Below are 24759 nucleotides of genomic sequence, written 5' to 3'. Positions count from 1 at the left end.
GCAGACTCTAAATGGTTGATTGGCTACAGCCGCGATGACATCACTTCTGCACATGCGTGGGGGAGCTGCTGTTTACATCACAGGATTCTGAGAGAACAGCCCGGGTGGCCGTTCCTTCAGAGCGCATGCACCAATGAGATCATCAGCTGCATATATAGTAAATGTCTCCTAACTGGTGCACGTTTAGGAGATAGATACAGTAGCCAGGGGCGGGCTGACCATTGGGGCACTGCCCGAGGGCCCCATGCCACTAGGGGGCCCCATCAGGGTTGCCAGCCTCAGTAAAACCAGGGACAGTATGTAAAAATCTGTGTTTAAAAAAAAAAAATCCCAAGATTATAGCTGCCCTGCCTCTTCAGTACCTTTTCAGTGTGTGTATACCAGTGGCGGTTCGTCCATAGAGGGCGCTGGAGCGCCGCCCCCTCTGGCTCTCACCGCCACTGAGTCTAATAACATAGATTCATGCATTGCAAGAATGTTGAAATGTTAAAGTATGTTATTATTGCCACTGCCGCTGTTCTATTCAGATGGTCGGTGCGTTCCTTGGATAAGACTGACAGGCGTCTTAGCCAATCAGGTTGGCCGGTTCTGGCTATCGGTAACCTGATTGGCTGAGACGCCTGTCAGTCATCGAGGGTGGTAGAAGACATCGAGGGACGTGGATGGCTGACTCTAGTAAAGGTAAGTGCCGGGCGGGGGGGGAAAGGGGCACTTTACAGGGTACGGCGATGAAGGGCACAGTCAGTGACATCAATGGGCACAGTGGCGACAATAGGCACAGTGGGGACAATTGGCACAGCGGCATTAATGGGCACAGTGGCGACAATTAAGGGCACAGTGACATCAACAGTGGCGACAATAGGCACAGTGGCGACAATGGGGACAATTGGCACAGCAGCATGAATGGGCACAGTGGCGACAATTAAAGGGCACAGTGACATCAACCGTGGCTACAATAGACACAGTGGGGACAATGGGCACAGTGGGGACAATTGGCACAGTGGGGACAATTGGCACAGCGGCGACAATTAAAGGGCACAGTGGTGACAATTAAAGGGCACAGTGGTGACAATTGATGGCACAGTGGCTGCGTTTGATGGCATGGCACAGTGGTGACAATTGATGGCACAGTGGCTGCGTTTGATGGCATGGCACAGTGGCTGTGTTTAATGGCATGGCACAGTGGTGCAAATTAATGGCACAGTGGCTGCGTTTGATGGCATGGCACAGTGACTGCATTTGATGGCATGGCACAGTGGTGCGAATTGATGGCACAGTGGCTGCGTTTGATGGCATGGTACAGTGGTGACAATTGATGGCACAGTGGCTGTGTTTGATGGCATGGCACAGTGGTGACAATTGATGGCACAGTGGCTGCATTTGATGGGCACAGTGAGGCTGCAATTTTTTTTTTCCGTTTGCGCCCCCCCAAAAATTTTGAGCACCAGCCGCCACTGGTGTATGTACAGTATACTGTGTGTATGTATGTATGTATGTGTGTGTATACTATGTATGTACAGTATACTGTGTATGTGTATACTATGTATGTACAGTATACTGTATGTAAGTATATACTGTGTGGCCCCATAATCTCCTATCTCCCCGGGGGCCCCATGAGTTGTCAGTCCGCCCCTTGACTTGCCTTATAGGTACAAGTCAAAGATTCAGGTTTACAACCACTTTAACACATTAGGGGCGTTAATGGGTGCTCACATTTCTTTGAAAGTCTAAATAAGCTCTAAGTACTTAAAACAACTCGCAACAGTTCAAAGCTATTTATTTAATTATGTATCAAAAGCAAAGTGTTCTAAATGGTTGGAGTCGCACTGTTTCGAATAGTCACCTGCAGGTGGCAGTGTTCTCCCTGCTGGACCCGCCCTGCATTCTCTGTACTATTGCTTCAAGCAGAACGTTCCATAGTTGGTGAGATTTCCGGGGGAAGGCTTATTGTGCTGCACAGGGAATAGAGAAGTCTGAGTGATTGGAGCTGTGAGACAGAGAAGTGTTGGAGGAGCAGAACTCTCCTCTCTACAGCTGAGGTGAGTGTCCCAGCTTCATGTTCTGTCCTTGTCAGCTGGAGATATTCGAGGGAGGATTCCACTGAGGACAGGCACAGGGGGTATTCTAATGGGGGGTGAAGGGTAAAGTAGCTTTCAGTTTCGTTTCTCAGCTTTTGTTGTTTTCTAAAGCTGTCCAAGGTGACAAGGATGTTCTTTACTAATGGAGTAGAGAAGATTGTTCCCTGAGCTTTGTACATGAGGGGGGTTTACTTCAGTCAGCTTGTCGTGTTTCAGCAAGAATCCTGATTTATTTATATTTTACATTTCCCTCACACATGATTGGGGATTCAGCCCCCGGTCACACATGATTGGGGATTCGGCCCCCCGGTCACACATGATTGGGGATTCAGCCCCCGGTCACGCATGATTGGGGATTCGGCCCCCGGTCACACATGATTGGGGATTCAGCTCCCGGTCACACATGATTGGGGATTCAGCTCCCGGTCACACATGATTGGGGATTCGGCCCCCGGTCACACATGATTGGGGATTCAGCTCCCGGTCACGCATGATTGGGGATTCGGCCCCCGGTCACACATGATTGGAGATTCAGCCCCCCGGTCACACATGATTGGAGATTCAGCCCCCGGTCACACATGATTGGGGATTCAGCCCCCCCGGTCACACATGATTGGGGATTCAGCCCCCCCGGTCACACATGATTGGCGATTCAGCCCCCCCGGTCACACATGATTGGCGATTCAGCCCCCCCGGTCACACATGATTGGGGATTCAGCCCCCCGGTCACACCAGCCCCCCGGTCACGCATGATTGGGGATTCAGCCCCCCCGGTCACGCATGATTGGGGATTCAGCCCCCCGGTCACGCATGATTGGGGATCCGGCCCCCGGTCACGCATGATTGGGGATTCGGATCCCGGTCACACATGATTGGGGATTCAGCCCCCGGTCACACATGATTGGGGATTCAGCCCCCCGGTCACGCATGATTTGGGATTCAGCCCCCCCGGTCACGCATGATTGGGGATCCGGATCCCGGTCACACATGATTGGGGATTCAGCCCCCGGTCACACATGATTGGGGATTCAGCCCCCCGGTCACGCATGATTTGGGATTCAGCCCCCCCGGTCACGCATGATTGGGGATTCAGCCCCCCCGGTCACGCATGATTGGGGATTCAGCCCCCCCGGTCACGCATGATTGGGGATTCAGCCCCCCCGGTCACGCATGATTGGGGATTCAGCCCCCCCGGTCACGCATGATTGGGGATTCAGCCCCCCCGGTCACGCATGATTGGGGATTCAGCCCCCCCGGTCACGCATGATTGGGGATTCAGCCCCCCCGGTCACGCATGATTGGGGATTCAGCCCCCCCGGTCACACATGATTGGGGATTCGGCCCCCGGTCACGCATGATTGGGGATTCGGCCCCCGGTCACACATGATTGGGCATTCAGCCCCCCCGGTCACGCATGATTGGGGATTCAGCCCCCCCGGTCACGCATGATTGGGGATTCAGCCCCCCCCGGTCACGCATGATTGGGGATTCAGCCCCCCCGGTCACGCATGATTGGGGATTCAGCCCCCCCGGTCACGCATGATTGGGGATTCAGCCCCCCCGGTCACGCATGATTGGGGATCCGGATCCCGGTCACACATGATTGGGGATTCAGCCCCCGGTCACACATGATTGGGGATTCAGCCCCCCGGTCACGCATGATTTGGGATTCAGCCCCCCCGGTCACGCATGATTGGGGATTCGGCCCCCCCGGTCACGCATGATTGGGGATTCAGCCCCCCCGGTCACGCATGATTGGGGATTCAGCCCCCCCGGTCACGCATGATTGGGGATTCAGCCCCCCCGGTCACGCATGATTGGGGATCCGGATCCCGGTCACACATGATTGGGGATTCAGCCCCCGGTCACACATGATTGGGGATTCGGCCCCCCGGTCACGCATGATTTGGGATTCAGCCCCCCCGGTCACGCATGATTGGGGATTCGGCCCCCCCGGTCACGCATGATTGGGGATTCAGCCCCCCCGGTCACGCATGATTGGGGATTCAGCCCCCCCGGTCACGCATGATTGGGGATTCAGCCCCCCCGGTCACGCATGATTGGGGATCCGGATCCCGGTCACACATGATTGGGGATTCAGCCCCCGGTCACACATGATTGGGGATTCAGCCCCCCGGTCACGCATGATTTGGGATTCAGCCCCCCCGGTCACGCATGATTGGGGATTCAGCCCCCCCGGTCACGCATGATTGGGGATTCAGCCCCCCCGGTCACGCATGATTGGGGATTCAGCCCCCCCGGTCACGCATGATTGGGGATTCAGCCCCCCCGGTCACGCATGATTGGGCATTCAGCCCCCCGTCTCATCGCTGCGACTTGTCAATTTCAAATCACATGACAAGTCGCACCTTGTTGGCGACAGACAGATCTGTGCGACTCTGTCGTAGTTGCGCCAATTGTGAGTTCAGGTGCGACTTTGCATAGACGGCTGTGCATGAAGTCACAGATGTGTTCCAAGTAGAGATAGGCTTGGGCGTGTTTCAAATTCCACATGCCCGATCCCGCCAGGAAGCCGACACTGCACATGGCTAATCTCAGCCAGTGAGACTTTTCTCTGTCTATAGCGGCACAGATCGGGAAATGTCTCCCTGCCTGGGATTAGCCATACTTATTGGGATGTTCCAGCCCGGGATCGGCCTCCCTGACTCTCCCTTCTACCCTTCCTGACTGTCACCCATCTAATCTGCACTGGTGCCTGCACCTCTTTGTCTCCACCCACCTCTATGCTGGCACCTGCCAGGTACGTTCCCGGCTCGGCTCTCCTTTAGTATGGAGAGTCTTCTCAGTGCTGACAGTTGCTTCCCCAGATTCAGAACCTGGGCTTCCATGGAAACCGCATACTTACATTTTGCACAACAGTATTCACCCTCGATCAGATGATCAAGGAACGCATAAATGCCGCAAGATGTACACTGAGTCGCATCTCCACTCCCGCTGGACATCGTTTGCCAGGAAGGGAGGGGGGATGAGTTATAAGAGGGCCAATTAGAGCTGGAGGTGTGTGTCTGTGTAAACCCAGGAAGTGAACAGGTAGCAGCTTCAGCTGCCCACAGTTAAAATGGTTGCTGCCAGACTCAGTGGAGGGAGATTTCTGCAGCATATTTGGCAAGTACAGAATCACAGTATATATAAAATTATATGCAAAGTGGTTGGGGGGAAGCTTCAGAATGGCAAAGATGTTTTTTTTACAAGCTATGTGAGCAGACTGCAATTTCTGTTTTAAACTAGGGGGACATTTGTTATTCATATATAAAAATACTAATCTATAGCAGCTCACTGTATACTATCGCCATCTAGTGGCTGATTTGGGGAATTATATATATCACATGTTCCACCTACTATGATAGGAATATTAGGAAAATTAGCCTGCAAATTCATATTAAAATATCCATCACGACTAATTTCTACGGAGGCTATTTTTTTGAGGTTCTACATGGAAAATATGAACAATAGAACATATATATAATATGACAATTGTATTCATTCAACTAGATGTCAAGATTATATTAGGTATTTGAAATAAAACACCTAATGTCCATCTCAACATTTAACCCTCTAGGCGCCATGTGTTTTGGGATATAGCCCTTTTCATATGTGATCCCCTCCAGTGTTAATGCTTTCTATGCCACAGAACTTGAGTTGCTTAGGGTCCCTGTTATGATACATTCTAAAATTGTATTCCCTAGGGTCTCTAATAATAAAAAAAAAAATATATACAGTGGAACCTTGGATTGCGAGTAACGAGCATTTCACAATACGTGCACTGTATTTAAAAAAAAAAAATCGTGCCTCTGTTTGTGAGTTTTGTCTCGCAAAACGAGCACGATTCAGGCCAAAGTGATGTGCAGTACCGCTTTTGGCCTGAGGTGGGGCGACACCAGAGCCGAACGGCGCCATTCGGACTTGCACGGAAAGGCCAGAGGACAGCACGGCTGACCTCTGCAAATCTCGGGTAGGAAGTCTTTCCGAGGTTTGCCGAGGTTAGCCGAAGTGTCCTCGGGCCTTTTCGTCTGTTTCCGAGGCTCTCTTGGGTCCACCGCCTCTGGCCGCATGCGGTATTGCATCCATTGAAGTCAATGCGGAAATATTTTTTTTCGTTTCCATTGACTTCAATGGGCAAACTCGCTTTGTAATGCAAGTACTTTGGATTACGAGCATTCTCCTGGAACGGATTATGCTTGTAATCCGAGGTTCTACTGTATAATGTATGGGGGTTCTAAGTAATTTTCTAGCAAAAAAAATGATTTTAACTTGAAACCAACAAATGACAGAAACAGGTTTAGTGTTTAAGCAGTTAAAGGGTCACTAAAGGAAAACATTTTTTTGCTGAAATGACTGTTTACAGGGTATAGAGACATAACAGTTAACTGATTCCTTTTAAAAATGATTACAAATAGATAACAAATCAATCATATAATGTGCCTGTTGGTTAGTTTCACTTTTAAACTGGTTTCATGTTCCTGTGAACTAAAGAGACACACAGAACAAAAAACAAACAAATCCAGGGCAGTGTTTTGTTTTTAAAATGAATCTGATTGGTTCTGTTAAGTTTTAGACACACAGTAATGACAGCTTAGACCATCGTGAAAAGCTCCCAGTACTGGAAACAGGCAACCAGGAAGTGTGGAGATCACAGCAGAATTACAGCAACTTCAAAGCAAAAACGAACAATAAGGACATGAAACCAGTACTGCAGTAAGGTAAAGGAAGCAATTTAGCTAAAAAAAAAAAAATTCCTTTAGTGATCCTTTAAACTTTTTTCTCATTTACACACACAAGTCTATTTCTTTGATGTAAAGGACAAATTGTTACAAAGTTTAGACATGGTTCCACTGCTAAAGAATGTTGTGATACTTGGCAGACTGCTGGGATTTTTTCTTCCTTTCTTTTGACGGCTGTGGCTTCAGCAGAGCAGAGAGAATTCTCTGCATAGAAAGATCCGGAAATACTTTGACAAGATCGCAACGGGGAAAAAATTGCGATAACGATTCTTGACGATGAATTGTGCAGCTCTACATGGAACTTTATTGGGCTGCCTGTATATCATTTGAAATGGTGAAAATACAAGAAATGTGGTGATTCACACAGTGTGGCTCATTGTACCAGTTAGAGAGCAACCTATAACCTTTAACCCATTTTCCTGATAAATGGTATAATAGTCATTTACTACTTAGTGATAGGGAACTATCTAACTACTAATATTAGTGACCTTTTGCTGGAAGGGCGCAGCCAGGACTGTACACATTTCTAAAACACAGTAATGTACTTTTCAAATGTGCATTACTCCACTGGATTTGGGAGTGTGCAATAGAAGTTAATGAGAGTAGCGTAAAAATAGAAACCGTAAGCCAGGAGGAGAGGCCAGTCATAATCTGTCAGCTACTTGACTGGTTCCTGTCCAGTCATGGATCTCACTTTGCTGCTTTAACCACTTAAGCCCCGGACCAATATGCTGGCTAAAGACCCAAGGGGTTTTTACAGTTCGGGACTGCGTCGCTTTAACAGACAATTGCGCGGTCGTGCGACGTGGCTCCCAAACAAATTTGGCGTCCTTTTTTCCCCACAAATACAGCTTTCTTTTGGTGGCATTTGATCACCTCTGAGGTTTTTATTTTTTGCGCTATAAACAAAAATAGAGCGACAATTTTGAAAAAAAATTCAATATTTTTTACTTTTTGCTGTAATAAATATCCCCCAAAAACATATATAAATTTTTTTTTTTCCCTCAATTTAGGCCGATACGTATTCTTCTACCTATTTTTGGTGAAAAAAATCGCAATAATCGTTTATCGGTTGGTTTGCGCAAAATTTATAGCGTTTACAAAATAGGGGATAGTTTTTTTGCATTTTTATTTTTTTTACTCTTAATGGCGGCGATCATCGATTTTTTTCGTGACTGCGACATTATGGCGGACACTTCAGACAATTTTGACACATTTTTGGGACCATTGTCATTTTCACAGCAAAAAATGCATTTAAATTGCATTCTTTATTGTGAAAATGACAGTTGCAGTTTGGGAGTTAAACACAGGGGGCGCTGTAACATTCAGGGATCACTGTGTATGTGTTTACTAGTGTAGGGGGGTGTGGCTGTAGGACTGACAACATCGATCGAGTCTCCCTAATAAAAGGGATCACTCGATCGATGCGCCGCCACAGTGAAGCACGGGGAAGCCGTGTTTACACACGACTCTCCCCGTTCTTCAGCTCCGGGGAGCGATCACGACGGAGCGGCTATAAACAAATAGCCGCGCCGTCGTCCCGGATCGCTCCCCGAGCGGACCCGACCTCCGCATGTACCGGGGGGGTCCCGATCGGACCCCCCACCCACGTCTAGGCAGGCACGTACAGGTACGTTGATGTGCCTGTCCGTGCCATTCTGCCGACGTAAATGTACATGAGGAGGTCGGGAAGTGGTTAAAGTATAAGTTCACTTTTTCAGAAAAAAATGAAAGCTGAACTATCACACTCTATACCAGGCATATGCAATTAGCGGACCTCCAGCTGTTGTAAAACTACAAGTCCCATCATGCCTCTGGGTGTCATGCTTGTGGCTGTCATAATCTTGCAATGCCTCATGGGACTTGTAGTTCTGCAACAGCTGGAGGTCCACTAATTGCATATCTCTGCTCTATACCTTCACACCCCTCTGACCCCCCCCCCCCCCCCGGGCCCTGCTATACTTACCTCTGTGAGCGATGAGCTGTAAGTGCCCACGCAACCAGTGTAGCGGTCCAGGAATTTGAATTCTCTGCTGCTCTTCCCCTTTTTTTGGTAGGGCTTCTGGGACTATCCAAACGATTCTGATGGTCCAAGTTGCTACATGACCACTTTGACGAGTGGGAACTGATCTGTCTCGGAAACTCCACAGAAAGAAGGGAAGAAAAGTAGGCATTTCAGATCCCCAGACTGATGCACTAGCTTCATGGCCACCGACACAGCTCATCACCCACAGAGGTAAGTACAGCGCAGACTGGGGGGGGGGGGGGGTATAGTCATGTAGAATGTTCATCTTGTCATTGTTTCTGAAAAGGGGAACGGACTCATTTAAGCAGAGAGTAACCCATGGTGCAGATGGCGATCTCCAATCATCAGGAAGCATGAGCTTTACCGATTGCAGAGTTAATTAATTTACATTGTCCCTTCTATTTCTGCATGTTGATGGCAGTGTAATTATTTTAAAGTGGTTGTAAACCCCAGTCATGGAATTCTAGCAAAGCACACATGTCTGTATTGTTTTACTTGTCTCTCTTCAAAGCTCTAAGGGGTTTTCTCTCTGGTGCTTCATTCCTCTGTTATCAGCATGACTCACTTCTGACAAGTTTTCCGATATATGAGATACATGAGCTAAAAATTTGTGTCGGGGAGGGAGCTGAGCAAGAAAGATTTTTTTTTTAACCACTTGAAGATCAGGCTTTCTCTCTCTTTTTTTTTTTTTTTTTTTTTAATGACATGTGTTGCTTAAAAGTTCGAATCCAGTATTTTTGCTAGAAAATTTTATATCTTCTTTTTTTTTTTTTTTTTATAGCAGGAACCCTATAGAATAAAATGGCGGTTGTTGCAATATTTATGTCACACTGTATTTGCGCAGCAGTCTATGAAATTAAATTTATTTGGGGAAAAATACACTTTATTGAATAAAAAAAAACACACTAAAGTTAGCCCAATTTTTTTGTATAATGTGAAAGATGATGTTACAACAAGTAAATAGATAGCTAACATGTCATGTTTTCAAATTGCACCCACTCGTGGAATGGCAACAAACGACAGTACTTCAAAAACTTAAAAAATGTACGGTTCTGTGTTTGAGTTACAGAGGAGGTCTTGCGCTAGAATTATTGCTCTCGCTCTAACAATCTCGGTGATACCTCACATGTGTGGTTTGAACACTGTTTACATATGCATTCGCTTCTGCGCTTTCTCCACTTGAAAGTATTTAAAACGCCATGATCTGCTTTTTTGAATACTTAAAATTTTTGAAAACTGGCACCGTTGGTTCCCAAGTAAAGAAGTGATGTCATGATGTCGCTTCAGGGTTACCATATCTGAGACCCAATCAAAGCTGATTCTGGCTTTGTTTTGGTCTCCGGCCAGCGGGCGGACGTGCCGGCTAGTCGCTCTGGTCTCCCGGTGCGACAGGAGAGCCTGAGCGAGTGGTGGGAGGGGGGACGTCCCATCTTGCTGCTTGTAATAACAGCCAAGCAGCTGCTTAGCCGCATCGGATGTTTTTACAAGAGAGCTGCAGGCATCACTCCAGTACAACCACTTGAAGCCAAATGACATACAGGTACGTGATTTGGCAGCAAGTGGTTAACTTGGGGACAAAAAGGAAACAAGTGGTTGACATGATCTGCACTTTTAAAAGGGTGTAGAGCGGGGGTCAGCAACATGTAGATCGTGGACAGGTGACTGGTAGATTGCTGAACCACCATTGCAGAGCATCAGAGTGCAATGCAGAGGGACTACTTGTAAAGTTGAAGTTATAGTAGGGAGCAAGAGCGGCATAAGCTGATGCCTCCTCTGTAGCACTGGCTCCTGTCCCATCCTGAATGCAGAAGTTTTGGTGTGCTTTCAGAAAGTGCACCACACCGGCAGGATATAATGGAAGTCTATGGCAAAGCACAGCTAACTCAGCAGCGTTATAGGGGGCTCAGAACAATAAGGATTAATTAATATTTTCAGATTGGGTGGTGGTGTTTTTACCATCCCCCGCCCCAAACGCACCCCCTGTAGCTGTAGTGGCCAGAGGTGTACACCTGTCACAGCTGCAGCAGGGGTTCTATGCCTTGTCATGGTTGGTGGGTGTAGCACCTGCCAAACATGACCCTTTCAAATGAATGAGACCACTCTGTAAATGCCATGCAATCTTGTGCAGTACAGCCGTTGTGGTGCGCTTGCAGAGTGGCCCCATTTACTTGATTGTCGCGATTGGCAGATGGTAGCACCAACCAAAGCAGCAGGGGGTTTAATTCCTGCTGTAGCATTTGTACACCTTTGGCTGCTGCCTCAGCCTCACCCGATTTTAAACGCATGATTGCCGCGCACTGCACTTGATTGCGGCATGGTAGAACGGCAATTGGAGGCTTAAATAGGGTGTGAGGAGGCGACACTGTGCCCAGTGATCTTTGACTTCTATGTTCGGGTAGATTTCCACCTCTTTAAAGGATCACTAAAGGAAAAACATTTTTTTTGCTGAAATGACTGTTTACAGGGTATAGAGACATAATAGTTAACTGATTCCTTTTAAAAACGATTAAAAATAGATAAAAAGCAATCATATAATGTGCCTCCTAGATGCAAAAACGAAACTGAAACTAGTTTAGTCTTTGCATGTTATTTCAAGCCTCTGTGCTGGACAGTGCCATAGAGAGTCATGGCTAGGAAAACGAAACTAAAGTCTCCCATTACTTTTTTATCAGGAAACAGACAACCAGGAAGTGTCCACAACAGAGCAGAATTACAGCAACATCAGAGCAAAAGCGAACAATGAGGACATGAAACCAGGACTGCAGTAAGGTAAAGGAAGCTATTTAGCTAAAAAAAAAAATTCCTTCAGTGACCCTTTAAGGTTGCCTACCCCTGGTGTAGCGAGTGGAAGACTGCAGATATACAAGAAAAAAATATTTTGGAAGATTTGTATCATCTATGTGTATCACCTGAGGCTGTTCACTTCACTGGATATATGTGAGGGTTTACAACCACTTTAAGTAAAATAAAACATCTAAGTACCTTTTTTCCTAATCAATATACCACTGTCACATGACCCAGATTATTCCCAGCCTGTCTGCAGAGAAACATAAGCAGGAGAAGCTTCTAGTCCTGTTACTGGTCACATGTCCAAAATAAAAAACGGCCATTGGCATATACAGAGTAAAAATTATTAATATCAATAAACCGTTTTAAATTGTCATACAAATATATATTTGAAATCAAATCTTTATTATTTTTTGTCAATAAAATTGTGTGGGCAGATTTTTGCTGTCACCCCCCCCCCCCCCCCTGTGTCTTAGAATAAGAGGGAGGTGAAGTCTCTATTAATTTACATGTAAAATCCCAAACCCATTGTTTTTAGCTGGTTAGTGGGCTGTTATTTACCACTGTGTATACCCCCACATGTGTGACTCTATAGTCACATGGGCTGCTCAGATGTGATGGGGAGGAAATGCTCGGCATAGAAAACTGAGCATGTGCAAAGTTGCCACCACGGCTGCAAAATCCCTAGCTGAATTGGGGATGTGAACAGAAGGTGGAGATGGATAGCAGCAGGATCAACCAGATTTTTTACAGAAAATGAATCTCAGTGACTGAGTATGAACAGCATGTAATACACCATTTATTGATAGTTCTTTAGAATGTGGGCTAGTGACACTCTAAGGCAGGGTTTGACAGCTTTGCTTGGAATCTAGGAGCCAGCTAAAAAAGTTAGGAGCCAGAAAACGTGTCCCGTCCCGCCAAGCTCGCGCGCAGAAGCGAACACATACGTGAGTAGCGCCCGCATATGTAAACGGTATTCAAACCTCACATGTGAGGTATCGCTGCAATCGTTAGAGCGAGAGCAATAATTCTAGCTCTAGACCTCTTCTGTAACTCAAAACATGCAACTTGTAGAATTTTTTAAACGTCGCCTTTGGAGATTTTAAAGGGTAAAAGTCGGCATTCCACGTGCAGGGGACGCAATTTTGTAGCGTGACATGTTGGGTATCAATTTACTCGGCATAACATTATCTTTCACAATATAAAAAAAAATTGTGATAACTTTACTGTTGTCTTATTTTTTAATTAAAAAAAAGTGTGTTTTTTTCCCCCAAAAAAGTGCGCTTGTAAGACCGCTGCGCAAATACGGTGTGACAAAGTATTGCAGCGACCGCAATTTTATTCTCTAGGGTGTTAGAAAAAAATATATATATAATGTTTGGGGGCTCTAATTAGAGGGAAGGAGATGGAAGTGAAAACACTGGGGAAGCTCCATTAGAATTGCTGGATTGCTGTTTACTTGTCATGCGAATGGCCACCACAAGATGGCGCCAGATCACAGAAGGAAGCTTAGGCCTGCAGAAGGCCGCAAAGCTGTGGCCTCAATTACTGGCCCGCTGCGATTGCACGGCGGGGGAGGTGGGGGCGCATGGAGACACAGGATGGGGTATCCTGTGTCTCCGTGTTCCCCCGCCGCGCCATTGCGTTGGCCGGTAATTGAGGCTGCGGCATTCTGCAGGCCTAAGTTTCCCGGCCACAATTCTCCCCCTGGACCGGGGGCGGGGTTCTGCCTTGTCATTCATTTACAGAGAATGTGCCACTGCAGCAGACGGACTTCTAGTATCAATAAATTGCAAGCACACTGATCAGCACGCCCATAGATCATTCTAGCTTCCTGTAGCTTTGTAACAGACAGCTCATACAGAGCTTGGGATACAAAGCTGGAGGAAGACTGTGCTGGAGCCTGACATTGCACCCATGATCTGCTGATTGCGGGTACAGTTCTTTGCCGGCCACACTTAACCACCTACAGGTTAACTCCTTCACTGCCATTGTCATTTTTACAGTAATCGGTGCATTTTTTATAGCTCTGATTGCTGTAAAAATCACAATGGTCCCAAAAATGTGTCAAAAGTGTCCGCCATAATGTCGCAGTCACGATAAAAATCACTGATCGCTGCCATTACTAGTAAAAAATATTGTTTATAAAAATGCCATAAAACTATCCCCCATTTTGTAGACGCTATAACTTTTGCGCAAACCAATCAAACACTTTTTGCGATATTTTTGGTAAAAAAAAAAATATAGAAGAATACGTATCTGCCTAAACTGAGGAAAGAAATTTTTTTTTATATATTTTTTTTTTTGGGGGGGGGGGGGATTATTTATTATAGCAAAAAGTAAAAAATATTGTGTTTTTTTTATTCTAAATTGTCGCTCTATTTTTGTTTTATAGCACAAAAAAAATAAAAAAAATAACGAAGAGGTGATCAAATGCCACCAAAATAAAGCTCTATTTGTGGGGGGAAAAAAGGATGTCAATTTTGTTTGGGAGCCACGTCGCACGACCGCGCAATTGTCAGTTAAAGCGAAGCAGTGCCGAATCGCAAAAAGGGGCAAGGTCCTTAAGTGGTTAAAGGAAAAAAACATTTCCTTTACTAACCCTTTAAGACCCGGACCTTTTAGGCAGCTAAAGGACCCGTCCAGTTCCACTCACTGTATCACTCAACACCGCCCCTCGGCGCGCCGCGTCACTGGATGTGATTGACAGCAGCGCCAGCCAATGGCTGCGCTGCTCTCAATCCATCCACTCTAGGAAATCAGTTGCCAGGCTGAGCGGCAAAGAGGATCTCGGGACCGAGTGCAGAACTTTCGAGGGGTCAGGTAAGTATAATGGGGGCTGGGGGGCCGACAGCATCAGATGTTTTTTCACCTTAATGCATAGATTGCATTAAGGTAAAGTAAAAACATTTTTCACAACTCCTTTAACCTACATATTGGTCCGGGTCTTAAGTGGTTAAAGGAGAGATTTTGTGTCTTAACTCCAGATCTCTCCATAAAGAGGACCTTTCATCCACATTTCTGGTAAAAGGAATGTTTATATTCCTTGTAATAGGAATAAAAGTGATTAGAAAATAAATAAAAGGTACAGGTAGCCAATCGGCTTCTAACTTCAGAAAAAAAACCTGGAAAATGGTTTCTCTGCTGAGCTGCACCAGATTTTGCACCCTCCAATTTTAGTAAATTAACTCAAACCGTTGCTGTTATGGTAGTCAGTGTACAGTATGCTATTATTGCACTAGACTCGAATCTATCATTAATTCGTATCACTACATTGCCTCTCACATGAAGTTTTCATTGTTTTCCCTAACAGATATTGATCAGTGTATGATTGATTTTACTCACACGAGGATCATCCAGATTGGAGAAACTATACAGAACCTAAACCTTTACGTTGTTCTTGGAACTTTGTAGAATAAACGCAACCTCCAGAAAGTGCCTTTCAGTGATGTAATCAAACATTTTTGGAAAAAGATAAGTTTAAATGTGAATAACATTAAGAATAATCACTAAGCTCACATCTAATGAAGCCACTAACTCAGTTCAAAAACAAATGCACATAGGATTCTCAGCTGTGACACATTAACCTTTCAGTATGTCTGACCAAAAACAAGAAAACAAAAAATCTCAAATTGTGGACAGCGAAAATGTCCCTTCAGAATCGAGCATCAATGCAGAATTCAAAGACAGTGACACTTCCAAAGAAGAAAGCAAGAGACAACAGATGAGTTTGGAACGGAATCTGGAGAAGTCTACAGTAGATCAGACGAGGGAAGACCTGAAGGAGCCAATGGAGGACACGGGTGTAGACTTGGAGCCAAGTGTGGAGCAGCAGAGCGCAGTGGAGAAGAGTGCATTGTCGGGGAAAGTGGCGAAGAGTGCCTTGCCAGGGGAGGTGGAGATGTATGAATTTCTGTCGGAGACAGAGAAGAGTACATTGCCAGAGGAAGCAGGGAAGAGTGCGTTGCCAGCGGGGGCGGAGACGAGTGTGTTGCCGGAGAAGAATATGTTGCCAGCGGGGGTGGAGACGAGTGTGTTGCCGGAGAAGAGTAGGTTGCCAGCGGAGACGAGTGTGTTGCCGGAGAAGAATATGTTGCCAGCGGGGGTGGAGACGAGTGTGTTGCCGGAGAAGAGTAGGTTGCCAGCGGAGACGAGTGTGTTGCTGGAGAAGAATATGTTGCCAGCGGGGGCGGAGACGAGTGTGTTGCCGGAGAAGAATATGTTGCCTGCGGGGATGGAGACGAGTGTGTTGCCGGAGAAGAATATGTTGCCTGCGGGGATGGAGACGAGTGTGTTGCTGGAGAAGAGTAGGTTGCCAGCGGAGACGAGTGTGTTGCCGGAGAAGAATATGTTGCCAGCAGGGGCGGAGACGAGTGTGTTGCTGGAGAAGAGTAGGTTGCCAGCGGAGACGAGTGTGTTGCCGGAGAAGAATATGTTGCCAGCGGGGGTGGAGACGAGTGTGTTGCCGGAGAAGAGTAGGTTGCCAGCGGAGACGAGTGTGTTGCCGGAGAAGAATATGTTGCCAGCGGGGGTGGAGACGAGTGTGTTGCCGGAGAAGAGTAGGTTGCCAGCGGAGACGAGTGTGTTGCCGGAGAAGAATATGTTGCAGGAGGCGGTGAGGCAGAGGGCGTTGCCAGAGAAGACGGAGCATGCAGTGGTGGAGAAGCTGTGGACACGAGGTAAAAGTATATGTTTGTTCATTTTATATTTAAAATTCAGTTATGTTGCTAGTATTAGTTGCTAATGATACAGAAAAATTATAATAAAGTATAACTATGGACTAAAAAATAAATAAAAAATGTGCTGCAGTACTTGATTATAGGTGAATTTTCACTTTGTAGTTTTACATTAAAGTGGATGTAAACCCGATTCATGAAATTTGAGCTGGGCACATATATCTGTATTTTTCTCTCATCTCTCTCTCCAAAGCCCTAAATCCAGTGGCTTTCTCCTGCTCCATTCTTCTGTTATTGGCATGATAACTTCTGACAAGTGATAAAATCAGCCTGAAATTTGTGTCAGAGCGGGTGCTATAAATAGATTAGCAGACAGCTGGTCAATTCACAGCACAGCTCTGCAAGTCTCTGCCTTTGTGGAGGGGGGTGTGTGCCTTTCCTCCAATCAGCTGTCTCACAGTGTATGACAAGACTCCCCTCCCCCTGCTGGAACAGGAAATTCTAACAAGATGTTTACTTTATAAACAGTATATAAAGCTGAAGACAGCAGCTATACATGTAAAACCTATGTAGGGTAATTTGTTTCATCTCTGTGTATTATGTGAGGCTGTTCACTTCACTGAGTATATGTGAGGGTTTACAGCCACTTTAACCACTAAAAAAAAAGTCCCTGAAATAACCATTGAAGCTGCCAGTCCACCTAATGCACCTTCCTTAAAGTGGAGTTCCACCCATAAATATAACATTACATCAGTAGTTTTAAGATTTTTTTTTTATTTTTTTTTAGATGCCTTCAAAGTGTTGTTGCTAGGCAGAATAATTAATCTTCCCTCTTCCTGCACCTAGGTGCTTAAGCTTCACCGCACAGACTCCTGGGAATGTAGTGGGTGTAACTTTCCAGGAGTCTGTGCACGCCCCAGTCTCGAAGAATCATGTGACTTGGACAGTACAGGTGCTGAAACCTGATCTGAAACCTATTACACTGCTTGTGCAGGACTGAGCATGTGCGAGATCTGCAAGGCTGAAATCCAGGAAGTCATACAGTCTGGCTTCATGATGCCCACACTTAAGATGGCCTCAGTCAATTTCTATTTTATAAAGTGTCTAATTGCTGTAACAACCTAACAAAACGGACCTTAGTTTACAGACTAACTTTACTAGAATACATTAAGCTTGTGTATTACAGGGGTATTTATATTTAAAAAGTGAAATTGTGGCCGGAACTAGTGTTTCAACAATGCTGCACTATTTTTTAATTCAGAGCAGAGCTGCCACTCACATGTAGGCTGTGCTGCTTGCACTACAGTGAGTTAAGGATGATGTATCTATCAGCATAGTCACTGCTGTAGCTTGTTAATTAGTAGCTGGCCATACCTAGTCCTGCCCACCTTCTGGATTGACAGCACTGCCTCTGTTGCCGAAACCCCTTCCACTATGATCTGCAGTATTTTGGGAGGATTTGGCTCAGTCAGTAGACGGTAAAGGAAGATTTTTTTGTTTACTTTTTGAGACTTGGCATCACATAGTAACTGGATTTGGTTAGACCAGGGCTTCTCAGCCTTTTTTACCTTGGAGGAACCCTTGTCTCGGGGAACTCCTGAAATTATGTTCGCTCACAGAACGGTGGGGGTGCCGGTGAGCCTTGGAAACGTCCAGAAAGGCCTGAGGACAGTTAGGCGGACCTTCGTTCACGAGCCTTGCCAAGGTCAGCCGAACTGTCCTCGGGCCTTTCCGTGCATTTCCAAATGGTGCCGACCGGCACCCCCCACCTCAGGCAAAAAGTGGTACTGCACACCGCTTTGGCCTGAATCCTGCTCGTTTTGCGAGACAACACTCGCTATCCGAGGTTCCACTGTACAGGGTATTTAAGGCCCCTTTTACACAGGGGGGACTCCGGATGTGATTTGCTTGCTCAACGGGATTTGTCCGCTGATCCCCTGCTAAGCAGGCAGATGACATGTTCATGTCTACTCTATGGACAGTCGAATTTAAACACATCTGCTGTCTGTTTACACCCGACTGCCATCCCATCTGACAGATGGGGAACAGATCCCCCTTCCATTTGTTCTTGCTGGATAGTAGGCACCTGGGTGTAAATGGACAAAAGTCAGTTTACATCTGGCTACTCATATGCCCTGTACACACAATAGAATTTTCCGTCAAAAAAAGTCGGATAGTCCATCCAACATTTTCTGTCAGAATTTCCGACACGCAAAAAAACACGCATGCTCCGAATCAAGCAGAAGAGCCAAACTGCCTATTGAACTTCATTGATCTCGACTCGTCGTACGTCACCGCGTTCTAGACTGTCGTAATTTCAGACAAGACTTGTGTGACCGCGTGTATGCAACACAAGTTTGAGCCAACATTCCGTCAGAAAAAATCTTGTCGGAATTTGATTGTGTGTACGGGGCATTTGGAGGAGAATGTGGGGTGCGGTTGGGTCCCTCTGAAAAATGGACAGGCAGACCTTGTGAAAGGGGACAAACTCCACCCACATAATGGACATTGGATACAACTTTCACTGGCATTATGTGGCAACTGTAGGTTTTATGTTCAAGATTTAAAAAATAAAAAATGACTGGGTCTTTCTTACCATGTAAAAAGTTCCATTTCGAAAGATGACCAGTCCTATTTCATTACTTTATAATGAACTGAGACACTAGTCTTCACGTTTTGAAATATAATTCTCTCCATCCAGCCTGAATTATAGGACCTATAGGGAATTGTGTTGTCTATTTGTTGCAGCACTGGTGTCATGGTGTCTTTGTTTTTATTGCAGTTGGTGCAGCGGTTGTTGTTCTTCTTATTGCTATTGGCTTTGCTATGTGTGCCAATCCATTCGGCGGACCACAGACTTTAGACTCCAGATCAGTACTTCAGATTTTTCAGGGTGAGTTTAAAAGACTCCAGAAAGATTTTCCTGAACAGAATGACAAGTTGTGGTTAAGAAGTGGAAAAATGCTGACCAATCATCTCAACAAATCTCATCCTGATGAACCCGCTATGATCATCCTCACTGCAGCCCAAGACGCCAAACGCACTTTACAATGTTTAGGTAGTGGTCTAGCACAAACCTATGCTGTTGCCCTAAATTCCAGTTGGTTGTTGATCCATGGTCCATCTCAAGCCCAATATGACGCCAGTACTGCAAAACTCAATATAGATGAACAACTAAGCGCAGGATTCGAGACTGAAAATCGGGCAGCGGTATTAAATAATTTAGAAACTTTGCCTCCTGGCTCCTTGCTCATCTTTTTCAAGTACTGTGATCACGAAAATGCTGCATACAAGAACGTGGCACTTGTGTTCACTGTATTACTGGAGGATTCATCACTTGAGCCAGACACTCCTCTCCCAGAGTTGGAAGAAAAAGTCCGGGACTTCCTGTGGCAGCAGTTTGTTCACTCCGTAAGATCAAATCAGGAGATGGATAGTGATAAGCTGAGTGGGGTGTGGAGCCGCATTTCTCACCTCGTTCTACCTGTACTTCCAGTTGAAAGAATAGAAACTGGCAACTGTCCTTTTGATCATGAATGAGATTAGAATAAAAGATTGCCGAAGACAATATGCAATGTTGCGCTAATCAGAACTGAAAGCCTTTCATTGATTAACTTACCTTATTCCCATATATTGCACTGGGATATTCTTTTAATAAAATTGTGCCTTATTATTATTTTAAAAGACTGTCACCTAAATTGGAAGCCCATCTGTTGTAACCCATACCTTGCAAACCATTATAGTATCATCGAATCGACCAGCTTGACTTCTAATTAAAGTGGAATTCAGGATGCAGATGTGGCATTCAAATCACACACTATTACATTTTTAAAGTTCCTATTTGATTTATTGCCCAGAACTTTTTTATCTGATTTTATTTTGGAAAAATTATTCTGTCATATTTTACCAAGAAGATGTCTAATGATATAGGAGACGGACCAAAAGCTGCAAAATAAATGACATTGTTGTAAACAGCTTGTATCTTATACATTAGAACACTATTCCAATATGAACACACATTTCTTCTTTGAGATGGATATGTTTGTAGGTAATACTTGTCTTTAGTTTGCACTTGTCCAAAAGAAATGCACACGGGACGTTTGTACAACTGCTCCTAAATAATTAAACTTGACACTTAGTAACCCACGTTTAAAACATCAGTTTTGCTGCGTTTGCGTTCTAGAAGCGTTTAAAAAAAATAAAAATGTAATTTTTTTTTAAATTACGAAAAATGCCTATAAATGAAACGCTGCAAAACGCGGGTTACCGCGTTTAGCGTCTGAAACGTGGAAATCTTCAGCTTTTGAACCCATTTTTTTGCTTTCAAAGAAACGCCGTTAAACGCAACTGCCTAAAAGCGTCCCATGTACATGGGGTCTAACTTTCCGAGATAGGGGGGAAAAAAGGGACACCTTGTAGTACAAAGTATGTAGGCACAACTCTGCTATCCCAACAACCCCCCCCCCCCCCCCTACACACACACACACACGTGCATGCACCTTGAAGTGGAAAAGTGGAGCTATAGGGAAAAAGTAAAAAAAAAAAAATCTAATAGGATTAACATTGCCCAGTCTGGTTGTCCTATTCTCCTGTTTTAAAAAGTGTCAGAAAAGGCCTGGTCTTCAAGTGGTTAAAGTATTGTTTACAATAACAATCAGTATTTTGCCAGAAAATTTCTTAGAACCCCCAAAAATTATATATATATATATATATATATATATATATATATATATATATATATATATATATATATATATATATATATATATATATATATATATTTTTTTTAAAGCCAAGGCCCTGCAGAATAAATTGGTGGGTGTTGCATTTCTTTTATGTCACACAGTATTTGTGCAGCGTTTTTTTTAAACCCAAGTTTTTTTGAGGGGAAAAAATACACTTTTTTTTTATTTTAATGCACAAAAACACAATATAATACCCAATTGTTTGGTAATATTTTAAAAGAAGATGTTGCGCCAAGTAAATGGCTACCAAGCATGTCGCGCTTTAAAATTGCACACGCCCTTGCAACTTTGACAAATGGCTTTAAATTTACTATCCAAAAGTGATGCTTTAGAAGCATTTACAGATTACAACTTTAGGGTCGGGGGTAGGGACTTTCTCTCCCACTGCTTGTAAAAGCAATCCAGCAGCTGTAGGTATCATCCCAGTATAACTACTGGAAGTCCAGCGACATACCGGTGAATTGCTAGTCATCAATTGGTTAAAAATACCTGGTGATCCAGTTAGTTATTAGTGATACATTTCCTTGGGAAGGCTGACAACACCCTTCCTGTGTTATGAAAATCATTGTAGGGTTATTACTCTTGCACTGCTGGACCTCATTGGGATGCAGTGATTATAAGTAGTGAGCGTGGCCTAGCTATGCATGATTAAACGTTAAGAATTGAGATCATGATTCTTTCCCTCTCGCGATCTTAACAAAGCATTTTCCCGATTCTATGCAGAGTTCTCTGCTGAAGGCGACAGCTGTCAAAAAAAAAAAAAAAACAGTCTGACAAGTTTCACAACATTCCTCAGCTGCTGAGATAACTATAAACATTGTAATGTTTTGTTTGTTGGATCAAAGGAATGAAATTCAGTCTGTAAATGAGGAAAGTTGTCCATGTCCACGAGTGTCTTGGCCTCCAAGATGCTCCCTCCTGATTGGTTGAGACACAGCAGCAGCACCATTGGCTCCCGCTGCTGTCAATCAAAGCCAGTTAGCCAATCAGGAGAAAGAGGGGACAGGGCCAGGCTGTGGCCCTGTGTCTGAATGGACACACGGAGCTGTGACTCGGCTCGGGTGCCCCAATAGCAAGCTGCTTGCTGTGGGGGCATTTGACAGGAGGGAGGAGCCACGAAGAGGAGGCTCTGGGCTGCTCTGTGCAAATCCACTGCACAGAGCAGGCAAGTATAACATGTTTGTTATTTTTATAGAAAAAAAAACGAGACTTTACAATCACTTAATATAAACCTTTTTAATCTTTTGTTTTAGATTTTTTTTTTCTTTAGATTTAGGCCCCTTTCACACTGAGTTTTTCAGGCGGTTTAGCGCTAAAAATAGCGCCTAAATATACCGCCTGAAGGCCCGAGGGCTTTCACGCTGAGGCGATGCGCTGGCGGGACCGCTCCGAAAGTCCTGCCAGCAACATCTTTGGAATGGTGAGAGGAGCGGTGTGTTTACTGCTCCTTCCCATTGAAAGCAATGGGCACCGCGGTAATACTGCCGGCAATGTGCCTCTGCAGAGGCGCATTGTGGGGGGGGGGGGTATTACCCTTTTTCAGCTGTTAGCGGGGGTTAATACCGCACCGCTAGCGACTGAATACTGCCGCAATTCAGGTGGTATAGCGTCGCTAAAAATACTAGCGCTATACCGCCACCACACATCCTGCCCCAGTGAAAGGGGCCTTACCAAAACCATATAATAGGAGGTCAAACCTAAACACTTTCAATTTGTATGCAATCAGGAAGGCCCTTGCACTACATAGTTGATGGTAAATCCTAAAGGAAATCAAACAACAAAAGTTGTATAGTGTGTATCCAGCTTTAGAGTTTTTAGACAGAAGGAACAGAAGGGCTCATGTTGGCACTGGCAGGCTCTTGATTTCTCTTTCAAGTCTAGGCCTAAAATATTGGCCGGACACCTTTTTTCTTCCTCTTAATTTAACCCTTTCTCTGCCAGAGCCATTTTTTTGCACTCGTGTTTAAAAAACTATTTTAGACTTGGAGATTGCACAAAACCCCCAAACATATATTTTCTGAAATCAGACACCCTAGAGAATAAAATGGTGGTAGTTTCAATTTTTTATGTCACACAATCTTAGCACAATAGTTTATGAAATTCATAATTTCTGTAAAAAATACACTAAAGTAAATTTTAGGGCACGTAAACACAATATCCACCTCAGCTCCGGAAGGTTTTACCCCCTTCATGACCAGGTCATTTGTTGCTACTTTAACTTGTAATTGCACGGTTGCGCAACACTGTACCCAAGCAATTTTTTCCCCCACAGATGGAGCTTTTTTCTGAAGGTATTTGATCACCACTGAGATTTATTTGTTCTATATAAAGGAAAAAAAATGAAAATTTTGTAACAAAAAAGTGATATTTTTCCAATTCCTGTTATAAAATATATCCAATTAAAATAAACATTTTTAATATATTGAAGCCACAATGTATTCTGCTACATGTCTTGGTTGAAAAGAATCCTAAGAAGTTCATATCGGTTTGTGTGAAAGTTATAGCATCTACAAACTATGGAACATATATTTGAAAATGTATCTAAACTGAATGTACTTTTGAAAACGAACACTTTTTTTTTTAGTTTCTGCCATAAAACATATCCAATAAAAAAACGATATTCTTCATAATTTTGGGCCAAAATGTATTCTGCTCAGGGGGGATACAAATCCAATGGGTTTTTTTAAATTTAAATCAGATTTTTTTTCCAATTTCTATTAATATAATGCTGTTGGAGTAAGAATCGATCTTAAGATAATTTTCTTTCTAAGATGCATCAATAATTTAGTTTGTTCAGCATGAATTGGAGCTTAGTTATGCAGCACAAGGCTGTATATTCTGCAATATTTACATTTTTGGTAAACTCATTCAATAAATCCAAGCTCTGCAAGCTGAGAACATGCACTGCATTGATGCATTCACACAATTTCACAGTATCCATGAGATAAAACAAAGTTCAGGAATATTCTTTTTATTGTTTTGGAAATCTGTGTACACTACAAACTGTATGATTGTTTCAAATAGGAAACCTTCATTCATTGTTTGCAAATATTAACGATTCTAACTGCCAGCAAAAATAAATCCTTGCATTTAAAGAGCACCTTTCATTTCAGATCCATCATGGCAGTGCCTGTTAGTGGGCATTCACTTACCTGCTGCTGCCACATCCCTCACCTTGTTGTGTCACTTCTGCCATCCCAATAAAGTGAATGGCACTGTCAGGGGAGTCAACAGCAGGTCAGGGGAGGAGCCACTGTGGGACAAAGATGACAGTTGCTCTTTAAAAATTATGATTTAAATTGAGTTGACTTAACCGCTTCAGGCCCCGGACCATTTTGGTGGTCAAAGACCAGGCCACTTTTTGCCGTTCGGCACTGCATTGCTTTAACTGACAATTGCGCAGTCGTGCGACGTGGCTCCCAAACAAAATTGACATCCTTTTTTTTCCCCCCACAAAGAGAGCTTTCATTTTGTGGTATTTTATCACCTCTGCGATTTTTATTTTTTGCGCTATAAACAAAAAGAGCAACAATTTTGAAAAAAAATCAATATTTTTTTTAATTTTTGCTATGATAAATATCCCCAAAAAATATATAAAAAAAAGTATTTTTTTCCTCAGTTTAGGCCGATTCTACATATTTTTGTAAAAAAAAATCGCAATAAGGGTTTATTGATTGGTTTGCGCAAAAGTTATAGCTTCTACAA

At 44.3% G+C, this 24759-nt stretch overlaps 1 protein-coding gene across 15 annotated transcripts; it reads left to right on the top strand.

Moving 5' to 3' along the window:
* The first annotated feature begins 1921 nt into the window (after positions 1-1921).
* On the top strand, positions 1922-20284 carry TOR1AIP2 (torsin 1A interacting protein 2). Of its 15 annotated transcripts, none has more exons than XM_040360220.1 (4): positions 11574-11615; positions 14947-15654; positions 15739-16318; positions 19092-20284. In XM_040360220.1, exons 2-4 carry the CDS (start codon positions 15229-15231, stop codon positions 19847-19849), a joined length of 1764 nt encoding a protein of 587 aa, XP_040216154.1. In that variant the 5' UTR covers positions 11574-11615; positions 14947-15228; the 3' UTR covers positions 19850-20284. The 15 variants fall into 15 exon arrangements, with proteins under 15 accessions (XP_040216148.1, XP_040216154.1, XP_040216161.1 ...); XM_040360227.1 differs by having other exon boundaries at positions 14947-15656; positions 16206-16318; XM_040360226.1 differs by having other exon boundaries at positions 14947-15686; positions 16236-16318.
* The last annotated feature ends 4475 nt before the right edge of the window (positions 20285-24759 follow it).

This window comes from Rana temporaria, chromosome 7 (assembly GCF_905171775.1).
Source record: "Rana temporaria chromosome 7, aRanTem1.1, whole genome shotgun sequence".
Taxonomy (NCBI): Eukaryota; Metazoa; Chordata; class Amphibia; order Anura; family Ranidae; genus Rana; species Rana temporaria.
This window is presented reverse-complemented; position numbering and strand designations above follow the sequence as displayed.

What these genes read in the sequence shown, in the direction of transcription:
- TOR1AIP2 (XM_040360214.1), top strand. Translation starts at nt 15,229, where the DNA reads ATGTCTGACCAAAAACAAGAAAACAAAAAATCTCAAATTGTGGACAGC. An exon ending in GCTGTGGACACGAGGTAAAA is followed by an intron (nt 16,319 to 19,091) that starts GTATATGTTTGT and finishes TTTTTATTGCAG; the next exon opens with TTGGTGCAGCGGTTGTTGTT.